Below are 13,182 nucleotides of genomic sequence, written 5' to 3' on the forward strand. Positions count from 1 at the left end.
TGCTTTTCCTTTGTGGCATTTAATTAAGTAATCAGCAATGGTGTCATTAGCTCTTTAACATCTGTCCTGCTTATTACAATGCAAGCTCCTTGGGGGTACAGACTCCTGACTGGTTTACTGCTTAATCTCCAAATCCAAGCACAGGGCTTTGCTTACCAGTGGGTATCTGTCAAATATTTGTTGAAGTAAAATAGGGGTACAGAGCTGGTGTAGTGACATGTGACAAACAAAAAGGAAGCAATTACAGAATAAATGAGAAGAGTGGCACTTTATTTGGCACTAATGAACTTGAGGTAATTGACGTACAAAGTAGAAGGTTTTAAGTCAAGGATCTGATGAGGGATTGCCAAAGGTCTGACCGTGATTGGTAGGATGACACAAGGAAGGTCCAGGGAAAGACAGGTATCAAAACCAAGTGACCACACTATTCCTAGCAGAGGGTCCAAACAAACCACTTAAAAGCCAGGTTCTTACCATTTTTTAACCTGAATCTGGGCTAGCAGCGTGTTGTGAAATTAAGTTGATGTTAGAGTGAGGAGATCTCAAGTACGCTGACGTAGAAAGCAGATTAGGTGTATTACAGAAATGTATAGTAGCAGGTGGGTATAAGTCCCTGCAGAGTGACAGTTAGCAGGACAGAATGCGATCGGGAAAGGTGGACGCATCCTTGAGGACAAGAGATAGTCACTGACTTAGTGTCCAGTGAGGCCCAAGCCCGTTCAGGGTTAACCTTTGCCAAATCCAGTTCAGAGTGGTTTAAGATCCCGAACTTGTGTCTCCAGTTTGGGATAGTTGAGGCTAGATGACAGTGTTACTATGTAGAGAGTCAACATTGGACATTTTATATTCTTTTAACAGACGAAAGTAAGAGAAATTCAAGAACTGTACCTTTTGTGTCCCACCAAGGGAACACCCTCCTGGCCCCCTGGGGCTCTGATGCTTTTTGCCAGCTCCCACCTCCCACGGAAGCCTTCCTTCCCACTTGGGCTCTGATATACCAAAGCAGGCCACCCCCCCACATGGACATCCATCTTATTGTTCTCGGGCTCTGATACCCCACGCTGGGCTCTCGAGGCTCCTCCTGTATCCTCTTGGTCAGCTACCTTGCTCTGTCCCACCCAATGACTTTAAAATTACATTGATCAGGAAGGAAGGGAGAAGTAAGAAAGGGAGAAGAGGAAGAACTTTGTATCTGATTTCGTTGTATATACTGTACAAAGGTTTGTGGTTTTGCTACCTTAGTTTTTCTGAGTTTTTATAAAGTGATTCAGAATTTTAGAAACTACACTGCTACCACTATTCTGATAATTACTTAGTATTGTTTTTTTTCCCCTTTTCTTTCCCCCTCACCTGCTGAAGTATAAATAGTTACTTTAAATCCTTTTATAGAAGACTGGGGAAGGACAGGTTGGAGATTCTAATTGGATGGCTGGATGGACAGACAGAAAAACTGATAAACAATAATTGCTTATACTTGCATAATATTTACTATAGTCCAATGGCACTGTTCTAAGTCATTCACTTTTATTAAGCTTATAACTTAAAAAAGCAACCTATGAGTTACTTCGATGGTTTTCTGCTTTTTGGAGACAAGGAAACTGAAGCGAAGGAGAGTCAAATAATATGCCCAAGACCACACATGTAGTAGGTAGTAAAAGTGGGATTCAAACCCATGAAATCTGCCTCCAGAGTTGCGGCTATTAACATAGACATTCTCCTTCATATAAATAAATGGGTGATAAGTAGATAATGTATGAAATTAGAAACAGCAGATTTTCTATGTCATGGCCTTCACTAGAGTACTTTATTGTGTAATCATTTAGGTGAGGTAGAATAAACTCTGGGCTAAGTGAGTAAACTAAAAAGCTGTGACTAACAGGAGTCAGAATGCATGCCCAGTTTCAGTTAATTTAACATTTCATGCTAATTCAGCAATTAAGGCTTTTTGAATGCATATAGTTGGTTGGAAATGGAATTAACTGCCTTTTAAGGTGGTATACTCCTGTGATGAGAATATTCAAGCAGAGGCCAAATGAATGTTTTCTGTCTCTTGGTGTCACCTTAAGCAGGATTATGTCAGTTTTGAGATAATCAAAGGCCTTTTCAGATGTGTTTGGTGGGTCGATGTTTGTAGATATACATAATACTGGGGAAATCTTTATTAATTAGTCTCTGAAAAGCCTTTAACGGGGATAGGTGGTTTTACAAGATTTTAATTTTACTTCAAGTTTAGAAGCTTTAAGGATGTCAAATGTTACAACTTCTTAACACACTGTACCAACTCCAGCCTTGGAATTAGTGATTGCTAATAAGTTTTGATAGTAAGAACACAGGCTCTGGACTCAAAATGCTTGGTTTCAAAACCCTACTCTCACTTACAAGATGTGAGATATTAAGCAAGTCCCTTGAACTCTTTGTAACCTCTATTTTATCATTTGTAAAATGGGAATAATGATATATCCCACTGCAAGGAGCTTACTAGTAAAGTATCTGGCATATTGTAAGCACTCAATAAATGTTAGTTATTATCATCTACTATCACAGCTAATTGTAAGCTTCCACTTACATTTTAAGAAAGATGAAGATGTATAATGTAAATATGTACACAGATGCCACCTAAAGTTTATCTAATCCAAAATGTTGTTGAACTGATTTACTATTAATTGCTGCATTTCAGCTAAATAAAGAAGTCTAAAGGAAATATTTGAAATAACTAAGACTAAAAAAAAGGGCAATACTGTATATAATTGCAATGTACAATCTTTTAATTAAGCTGGTAATTCCCACATGATACGGTTTTTAGATAGGTCCTATTATGTGCAGTTTATACTTGAGTAGTTGAACACAAAGAAGATTAACTGACTTCCTAAAGCATCCCCAATTCCTTAGCAGATCTGGGATTAGAACCCAGAATTTAGGCTGTGCTTTGTTCATGCTTACCACCCAATCAGCAGGAGAAAAAAAGTAGCATGATTCATGGTAATGTTCAGATAATATGAAGCATTTTAAAACTGAATTAGGGAATCAAAAGCCATAATGAAACCGTATTAGAAAAAAGGCTGGATGATGAAATGAGCTCTCACAAATGTGCAAAAGAAAAAGCAGACTCACTAATGAATAAGATGGGTAGGAAAGTCGACTGAGATATAGCTAACTAGAATTCTTCAATTTGTTGAGGTCCCACTTAAAATTTATAAAGCAGGAAAAAAGAGGCTAAAATTTTGAACAATCAGGAAAAACAGTGAGCCCTTGAAGAAACAGCTGTTGGCCTAAAGAAAGGTCTGTGATACACTTAGAAAGCAGTGAACTCTATTTTTAAGCCTTTGCGTGATGTGACAGACATGTTTAATGTTACGGAAATGGACTCAAGCCTCTAGTTGACCTTACTAAAAAGAAATTGTGGCATTGGAGAAATTCTAGAAGTTAGGTAAAATAATATACAAACTTGAATCATTTATAGTTTATCCCCCATCCCTCCGGTTACCATATTAAACTATTAAAAAAGTGTTTTGCTTGTTCTTCAGAGTTTTTCACAGAAGACTGGTCAAGAATTCTATGATTCTTCACATAGTCTAAGAATACTTCGAGTGAACTATTGTGTTCATTTTCGCAGGACCCATTTGTATATTAATGAATTAATGAGCTAAATTAGAAGGAATCCTATTTATTATAGACAGAATTATTTGCACTTCATGTTTCTTATCATGGACTTATTTTCAATGCAACACAATTGATTCTTAGTTAAAAAACATTTTAGGGACGCCTGGGTGGCTTAGTCGGTTAAGCATCTGCCTTCGGCTCAGGTCATGATCCCAGGGTCCTGGGATCAAGTCCCGCATCAGGCTCCCTGCTCCGCGGGGAGCCTGCTTCTCCCTCTGCCTCTGTCCCTCTCTCTGTCTCTCATGAATAAATAAATAAAATCTTTAAAAAAAAAACATTTTAAATTTTGCTTGTATGCATTCCAGGTAGCCTACTACATTTTTCTTTGCACTATGACTTCCAGTACCAATTATCCAGAATTAGTAAGATTTGTATCTATAAAAATAGAAGCTGTGTAGGGAAGACTAAATGTGACGTCAAACAGATCTGGGTTAAAATCTGTGCTGTGTCACTTAACATACCAGGTTTGTCACGAACTCCCCTGTGCTTCGGTTTCCTTGTCTGCAAAATCGGTGTCCTACTAATCCAAGGACTCTGAGAATCAGAGATAACAAATACAAAGCACATAGAGCAGTGAGTGTCCTCTTACAAGCACCGAAGGAATACTTGCTGTTGTATCATTGTTGTTACAGATAACTCTCATTTGAGAGTCAGAATACACCTCACAAGTTAGCTATCAGGCAGAAAATGGAAGAGTTTAAATTTGACAAATGTGACCTCTGCTGAATTACCAATGGTGAAAGCGTATCGAGACACAAATAAAGCTTTGCCTTTTCTTGCATTTTCCTTCCATATTGTCAAGGCTTCTGGAGCAGATGCCCTGGAGTTAAATTTATCGTGTCCACATGGCATGGGAGAAAGAGGAATGGGCCTGGCCTGCGGGCAGGTAAGGACCTCAACCGCTACCATCACGTATTTCTGGGGGGACAAGAACAGGCCCCTGTATGGATGGTAACTCTACCTTAGGCAAGGAGGTGTGTGGATCAGGTGACTGGCTTGAGACTTCCAGGTCTGCATTGTTTAAATATTTAGTGCTTAAAAAGTGGAAAATGAGGGAAACTGAAATTACAGCAACTGTTTAGTTTTATTGAGGAAAATATCACATTATGTGCTTGACAGGAAGTAATATCATAACAAATAGCTTTTAAAAGCACTGAAGCAGAATTAGCTGATTTCAAATGCAATGTTCTTTATTCATTCCTGATGCTGATCCAGTTTCCCTGGAGCAATATACTGTACAAAATGCATTGTTCGTAGTGATTTTGTAGTAAATGGGGCACAGCACAAATTGCATTTTACATTTTTTAGCATATGATCATTATTCCCTAACTGTGTTTTGGGAGTTGCAAAAAGACTTTGATGCTATTTTTATTTTGGTATACAATGAATGGAACCTTCATGCTAAAATACTTTCAAAACCTAATGAACAAAATGTGGAAATATATGTTAATATGTAGAAAATACTGCATCTTTATGTAACTAGATACAGTGTTGTATGTTAAGGAGCAATGTAAAAGCTTCATGCTAAAAAGGTGAGTGTTTTGCATCTAATTTGGCATTTAAGCCCAGAGGGAAATGGTGTGAATTAAATAATATGAAATGTTGTCATTTATGACAAATTTTCTAGTCCTGGAAATTCTACTTTTGTCTTTACGTCTGGCACAGGGCCTTGTACATAGTAGGTGCTCAATTCTTTTTTTTTTTTTTTCTTTTTTCCAAATCCTTGGATTATTTGAATTAAACTCAGAGGGCAGAGGCCCTTCATTTGGAAGGGCAAAAATTTCTGCTTATTCAAATGAACCTAGGTTCCTATTTTCATATTAGCATTCAGGGAGGATTTTAAAGCACCTTGTAAATATTTAATTAACATTCAGAATAGATTTGTGACTTAGGAAGAAACCATTCTCATGTAGCAGCAGGAGGGGAGGGCCTAGTCAAATGTTTTTCAAGTATATCCTGTGTTCCACTCACAACAGGTTACCCAGAAGATCAGTCAGTGTGGTGACAGAACCAAGCCTCAGAAATACTCAGTAGAGGGAAAATATCATTATATTAGGTCCTGACTTCTGTGAGGCAAGGCTTGGGTGACCGTGTGTCAACATGTGTACCTTGACTTAAATGAGGGAGGCTTCTAACGGGACAGCTGGAACAGGGCCTGAGGTAGTCACTGTTCCCTCTTTATAACCCTTGCACAGTGTCTGAAACTTAGACCCAAGATATTTTTTAGCTACACGGATAAAAACAGCTATGGAAACATTTAAATCTATTGACTGTTTTAAAGAAGGATACATTTTAATATATATTTCTTGCCACAGAAATGATGTTGCCCAAACTTGAGCTTATTTTTTAGAGTGGGCTTTGGCTCCATGAACACATCTGAACTTACCACTGTTAAGTGTCTTAGGGGCATCCTCTCCAGAGAGTTATTTAGCTACATAAATTTTTGCACAGCCTTTGGCTGAATGAGGATACCAAGCATTAAAATTTTGCAGTAGAGTTAGTATTAAGATTTCTAAAACTCTTGGAAAACATATGTTCCAAAAACCATGATACCTTAGGCTGAAGGAAACTTGGGAACATTGCCATTTCACTTGTTAGTTATAATCTCTAAAACTAAAACCAGTTCTTATCAGCCACATTTAGAAATTTTCTTTTGGGGGCACCTGGGTGGCTTAGTCATTGGGCATCTGCCTTCAGCTAGCGTCATGATCCTGGGGTCTTGGGATCGAACCCCACATCAGGCTCCCTGCTCTGCAGGGGGGCCTGCTTCTCCCTCTCCCACTCCCCCTGCTTGTGTTCCCTCTCTCACTGTCTCTCTCTCTGTCAAAAAATTTTTAAAAAGCTTAAAAAAAAAAGAAATTTTCTTTTGAATTATATTCTCTTTTAAATCATAGAATTGGAAAATAAAACAAATTTAATCATTTTTGCTCCAACATATTTTAAATGATGGCTCTGCCTCAGGACACAGGAATGTTCGATATCTTAAATGGAGGGAAGGAAGAATATTAGTGCATTAAAAAAAACTTTACTGTAAATCTGACTCTTTAGAGTGGGCACAGGTATGTCTGGTGCTTATTCATCTTTTCCTTCTTTTTTTTTTTCTTTATCTACCTCCTGTTCCCATTGCCTCTTCCTTTCTCTTTGAGGTTCATATTCTTGAACACTTGTAAGCTGGTGGAATGGGAAGTTTGTACTCAGTGCTGGGGGACCGAGAAGCCATTCCAATTCCTCTTCCCCATTGCAGTGCGATCCTGCATTCCATCTCTTGGAAACAGTGTATGCCAGGCGCAGAGCCGTGTGTATCGCCAGAGCCTGATAAGTGTTTGCTTCATGAATGAAACAAACTGACATTAGCTCCATGCCTGGAATATTTATCTATTGGAAACGCTCTCTTGTACTTTTTCCACTTCTGCTGTTTCCAGAAATCATCATAATTTTAGCCCCTTAAGAAGAGGCAGAGTATCACAGTATAGTATAATTTCCTCTCTAAACATGTTTTTTCCTCCATTATGTCATATATTTTCTCACCAATATTTCACAAGGGAAAAATACTGCCTTTGTATCTAAGTGATTTTATATTAACCACATATGTATATATTTAAATATATACTTATATATTTAAACTCTTTATAAATGTTCCCATAAGTGACCAAATATTGTGAAATTTTTGAACAGAGAAGGCTATAACCTCTACTCCACAATATATAGAAATCATTTACTTACGAAATTTGTAGAAATAAAGAAAATCTCAAGCTGACCGTGGGAATTTGCATTTATATTTCCTGCAAAGTGAAACGGAAAAACCCCCCATAACTTTGATGCTCAAGTGAAAGTGAAAATATGCTCTAGCTTTAGTTGTGTACACTCTAAAGAGTCAGAAGTATATTACAACATGAAAAAAAATTTAGTTTTCTTGTCCTCACAATAACCCTCTGAATAGGTTGAGTTTTTATCCCATTGTACAACAAGGGCAACAATAAAATAAAAACCAAACCAAACTAAAACAACAACAAAAAAATGAAGCCTCCATGCTTCCCAGGTCACAAATCTGGTCAGCAGTTGCCAAGGCCTGAGCTTTAATTAGCATGTAAGCCTGAATATAGATAGATAAGTCACTGAGAACAGTTCTTAATAAATTGGTATTCCAGTGTAAGCATTAAATATATATTATTATGAACTGAAAGCGCAGTACAGGACTAAGTTATCTCTAAAGTCTTTTGTAGGTCTAAATTCCCATTTCTCAAAATATATAAAAACACAAGCAAGGGGCGCCTGGGTGGCTTAGTTTCTTGGGTGTCTGCCTTCACCTCAGGTCATGATCCCCAGGGTCCTGGGATCCAGCCCTGCATCGGGCTCCCTGTTCAGCGGGGAGCCTCCTTCTCCCTCTTCCACTCCCCCTGCTTGTGTTCTCTCTCTTTCTCTCTCTCTGTCAAAAAAAAAAAAAAAAAAAAAAATCCTTAAACACACACACACACGCAAACCTGAATCTACTTTGTAGATGTTGCGTCTCTCTGGAATAAGGGAGCCTCCCTGATGTCTTAACATTCAGATTTAAAGTTGTCTACGTGCAGTCTATGTAAGCCAGTTTCCTGTGCTGGCATATTACTTTATAAATATAATTATAATCAATTCTATAAAATTCAGATAAAATGGCACCTCTTTGAGGTCTTCTCCTTTTCCTAAATATGAAGTGTTCTGACGGCATTGGGTGAATACCCCTCTTTTGTCTTTGAATAATTATATTGACTATTTTTAATTCCATCCTGCAGAACCTTTTAAAGTAAATTCAGACAAAAGCTGAAGAAACTCAACTTTCTGTTGTGTTTATTTTGTTTCCGAAATTATTACCAACATTTGAAAAATAGGTAGATTTGACAGAAACATCCTGTTTCTTACTTCTCTTGAACTATGGGAAGACATGGCCACAGGTGGCCTGCTTTGCCATCCAGCAGTGAGGAACTAGAGCTTTCTTGCTTTCCTGTAACACTCTCTGTGGTTCATGTAAAGAGCAGCAAACGTTTGACCAAGGGTAAGTGCTTTTTCCCAAACATGGATTTGATCAGTATGTGCCTCCCCAATTCAACCTTTAAATATCCAAACCAACCCTTGCCAGAATTTTTGCTTCCTTTCTAGGTTCCTGACATCTAAGAGTCTGTAAGCTGCCTTCTTTAGCCAGCAGTACCTTTAATTCTTAGACCCTCCATCAGCTACGAAAAGAAAAAATAGTTGATGGGGGTTGTGGATGGCAGGTGTGGGCTAAGATGCCTTGCCACCTTCCTTTTTTTATCTTCCACAAGGCACAGAGGAAGAGCAAGAGGCAGCATCCTCCTCAGTACTTCTCAGTACTAGCCGTATAGTCCTCTTGAAATGGTTTTTTCCTCCTGCCATCAGAAAACGCCAAGTTTTAAAGCTTTTTCTTATTTTTCACACAAGTTGTTTACTTTTTTGCCTTGTGTCAATGATGTGACATAGTAAAGTACAGACTTCTAGAACTGAGGGTAACCTGAAAGATTTTCCAGTTTGACCCCCTTATTTACAGGAAAGGAATCAGGGACTGGGAAGATACCTAATTTGCCTTTGCCTGAGGAAACCAACTAGCAAGCTCCATAGCCTCTGATGCTCTTGTCACTGACCCACATCTGGCGCTCTGCTGACTATTTCCTCCAGTCAGCTGGGTGTATCTAAATCTCTAGTTAAACTAAATAAGCCAGTTCAGTGCCCTGGGAACTCCTGAATCCACACCTTTCTGCAAACTATTATTTGCTCTGCCTGGAATTCATATCTTTTCAACTGAAATTATCCAAATAGAAATCACCTGTCTAACTCTATTTTAAATGAAATCTAATCTATTAACTGAGTATGTCTTATCAGTCAACCAAACTTTCCATGAGAAAGAAAAAAGAATATACTGTATGTGAACAGGTTTAAAGGTGGAAACTAGAAGCATACTCTCGTTGGACTCTCTGGTGACCTAGAGATTGAATCGCTGTCAGTGAATTTGAATTTCTTCACCTGACAATTCTAAGAGGCTACAAAGATGTTATTTCCCTGGCCCTTACAGGATTCCCATTTTTTGGTAGTTTGAATGCCTTCCTTGTTTGTAGGTGTGATTGCTAAAGAGTGCACACCTATTTCAGTAAGGAGGCCTTTGGATGGAAAATTCCAAAATGACAGTGTAATCGGAGGGAAGGCTACTCTAGCTTCACGGTTAAAGCAATGTCCTGAAGAAAGATAGCGGTGCCACTATTACTACCTGATACGCCTTGCTATCTCACAGCCCCTCCATTTAGTCACGCACATCCTCTGCATAGAATTTAGCTAAGTAAGAGCAAACAGATTTCAAAGTGGTAAATCTTAAGACATTTACTGATCTTAACTAATTATTGACTTAAATTAAGATCACCCAAACAATGCTTTGATATTTCCCTCATGATCTGTTCTGTGTCCAATTTAATTTACACAAACTCTGTATGCCTATTAAAAAAGGAGAGAGAAAGGCTTTGTTTCTGTTACAACATGCCAACATTTTTCATAAAACATTAACCACAGATTATTACTCTTACCCTTGCCAGAGAGCAGACGTCTGTCACCAGGAAGAGAATCCAAAACTAAGTGTGAGGACCACATTGCCCCAGATGTGCTAGCATTTCCCTTGGGAAATAAAACCTTCCTCCAGCAGCTGGGTTAACAGACCCCCTATCTCATATGCAATACAGGGTCCAGTGAGTGATGACCACAATCTGCCTGGATCAGGTCCCCATCAGATGTTTGTGGAGGGGACAATATAAAGATACGGGTTTTAAAGCCAACACAACTGACAAGTCATAGTACTACCTATATTTCCCAGAGGAATGAAATCCAGGAACTCAGGAGGACGAGACACCCCAAAGGCTAGAGAAAAGAATATGGGAGCCCCATCAGTGGTAAAGTACAACTGAAGCCACAGTGACCTGCTTGGCCTCTTTCTGGGGGGCCTAAGAGGAGGATCACTGCTGAGTTAGATTTACTTTTTGATACTGGTCTGGTACATGCCCATCCGCTGTCCTCTGCGTAAGGTTCTTGATTCCTCTCACTCCTTTTAACTCTAGCCCCTATAAAATACATGTGTGACAAAGTGCCACATTGTCCTGCAAGTGATGTTTAATCTTGCTCTAATTAGCTTGGGCGAATGTAACTTCAGGCTAGGGAGTTGGAACTAAGGTCTATCAGTTGAATGGATAAATACGGGATAGGCTAGGTTGACTTTAAGGCTGGGTCGGCTTTAGTGGATTGAGTCCCTGAAACATCACATTCACAGGTTTGGAAATCATTATGTCGTGAAGTAACATCATTTCATGGAGAGCTATGAGAAATAACTGCAGGATATAAGCTTCTGCAGAAGTGACTGAAATCTGATATTATCCATATACATTTAACTTATCCTGTTCTCTTTTATTTTCCTTGTGGCATTATAATTTTAGAAGTGCTTTAAAATAAATTATCAACTTGTTTATGAGAAAAAGTATCTCTGATCAAAAAGAAATATTTACTTTATACTGTATTATGTTGTCCAACTTTTATTTGAGTTTAATTCTCAACCATTTGCATAGACATGGGTGCTGGCGTAAGTAGATAACTACAGGAGTTCTGTAAGAGGCATTTATATAACTGCCAATATTTTGCCATAAGCTGATTCTCTCTGAGTTTTTCAGTTTTAGTTATTAATGTTGGTTAATGATATAAAATGATTGCTTCCTCTCAAAAATTTTAAATTTTTAGCAGACAACAATGCCATTTAAATCTAACTGAAGTATCAGTTGTAGGTCAGGGAGTATCATTGTTTATGTCTATGACAACGATCATGTGGCAGTTAAAAAACTTATGTGCAGTACAGATAGTGGATCACTGGTGAATGGTTGCAGGAAAAATATCCTAAATGTGTGTATTTTTTCTTTAATGTGTGTATTTTTTTTTACACATTGGTGTGGCTTTTATTGTACTCATCACTTGTTATATTCCCAAAATCTGGCAGCAACAGCATTTTACAATTTTTTTTTAATCACCCTCAGACGATCACATCATAGTGACTTTGAGAAGCATAGCAGAGTTTTCTCTGTGCCTCCTGACTTATAGCATAAAGATAAACTGAAAATGTCTTTGGCCCAAAGAGAGAGACACAGGAGTCGGGTCGGGAGAGGCTATGATCTTAATCAGTGGTATCACGCAGAGTTTGCCTAGCATAATGTCACACCAAAATAACAGGCATTAGCAGTACAGAGTAGAAACAGCGTTGGAAACCAGAATTACCGGCAATGAAATGAAGGGTCTAGTCATGGATCCAACTAGTCTAGAATATTTGGAAAAACTGGCAAACAAGACTGAGTCATTTATTAAAAGCCACAAAAGACTCAGGAGTAAAGGACACTACCTATTAGGCTAAAAAAGCAAGATTGGACCAAACCTAGTAAGCACTCAGGAGCTAAGAGATTCAGAGGCAGCCGAGTTTACAATAAGGCAAGAGAAAGGATAATGAGTAAGACAAATCAAAGGAAGGCAAAAGAGCCACCACTTTCAAGAAGACCTTAAAATTAAGGCAACTTGTGCCTCAGAGATAAAGTTTTTATACATTTCCCACTGGGGTAGAAGCAGCCTTTTAGACTGCAATCAGTTTAAGGCTTCCAGCTGCGAGAAGGTGAGCAATGTCAGGAAGGAAGCATGTGGACTTGCCTGACTACGGAAGGAAATATTGCTTCTCCCCCACAAAAAAAAAGTAACTCAAGGGAAGTAGATTTATTAAAATTATGACATTTTTACAGCCCAGGAGTATTGATTCAAGATGGAAGACCCTATGGCTTTTGTGAACTATCATTTAGCAGCCCCATTCCCAGAGAACTATCATGACCCCCTCAGATGCACATGAGGTGGCGCTTACTGATAATAACAGATTTTATACAAACATGAAGTCTGTCTTGATGTTGATTACATTGCAGAAATCTTAATGACAGTCGTGTTTTATAGCTAACTTTGTTTTTGTTCTTTCACCAAAAAATCACTTCATGAAGTAGCATTATGATTAATAAATCTATGCTGTACAAAAAAGCTTTGTTTAAGGAGATACCAATTTAAAGCATGAGTATCAATTTTAGACACTTTGAGATGTTCTGAATGTCTTTCTTTCCTCATGTTATTTGCTATTTATGTTTTCTAGTTGGAGTGTTTTCTCTCCCTACTTGTTGTTACTGGGTGTATTCAGTTTTAAAAGTCTTCATAGATCAAGTTGCAAAATCAGTTATACCTAATGCATGTTAGTGACTCATCGGAGAGTAGCATACAGATTTTTTCTCTTATTTGTGAAACTTTTGGCTGTCTATCAAATGGATGGAGATCTCTATTGCCAGTTTTTGTTTATCAATTTTTTTTTCTTGACAACACCAGAAATCATATGGCAACATAGTAGGCATGTCATTCCTGTTTATCCTATAGCCGTGTTTTGCCGAATGTGGGAGAACTTGGTACGTGAAGGAAAAATTGAATCCCTTCACT

General features: G+C 38.2%; 1 protein-coding gene across 1 annotated transcript in view; it reads left to right on the top strand.

Annotated features, from left to right (window-relative positions):
* The window catches only part of DPYD (dihydropyrimidine dehydrogenase), a 795,794-nt gene that overhangs the window by 523,047 nt on the left and 259,565 nt on the right, over positions 1-13,182 (top strand). The window contains exon 16 of the mRNA XM_032422959.1: positions 4,463-4,546. Coding sequence (XP_032278850.1) covers positions 4,463-4,546 — 84 coding nt within the window. The remainder of the gene's footprint in view (positions 1-4,462; positions 4,547-13,182) is intronic.

The sequence above is a fragment of the Phoca vitulina genome, unplaced genomic scaffold, assembly GCF_004348235.1.
Source record: "Phoca vitulina isolate PV1807 unplaced genomic scaffold, GSC_HSeal_1.0 scaffold2, whole genome shotgun sequence".
Lineage (NCBI taxonomy): Eukaryota > Metazoa > Chordata > Mammalia > Carnivora > Phocidae > Phoca > Phoca vitulina.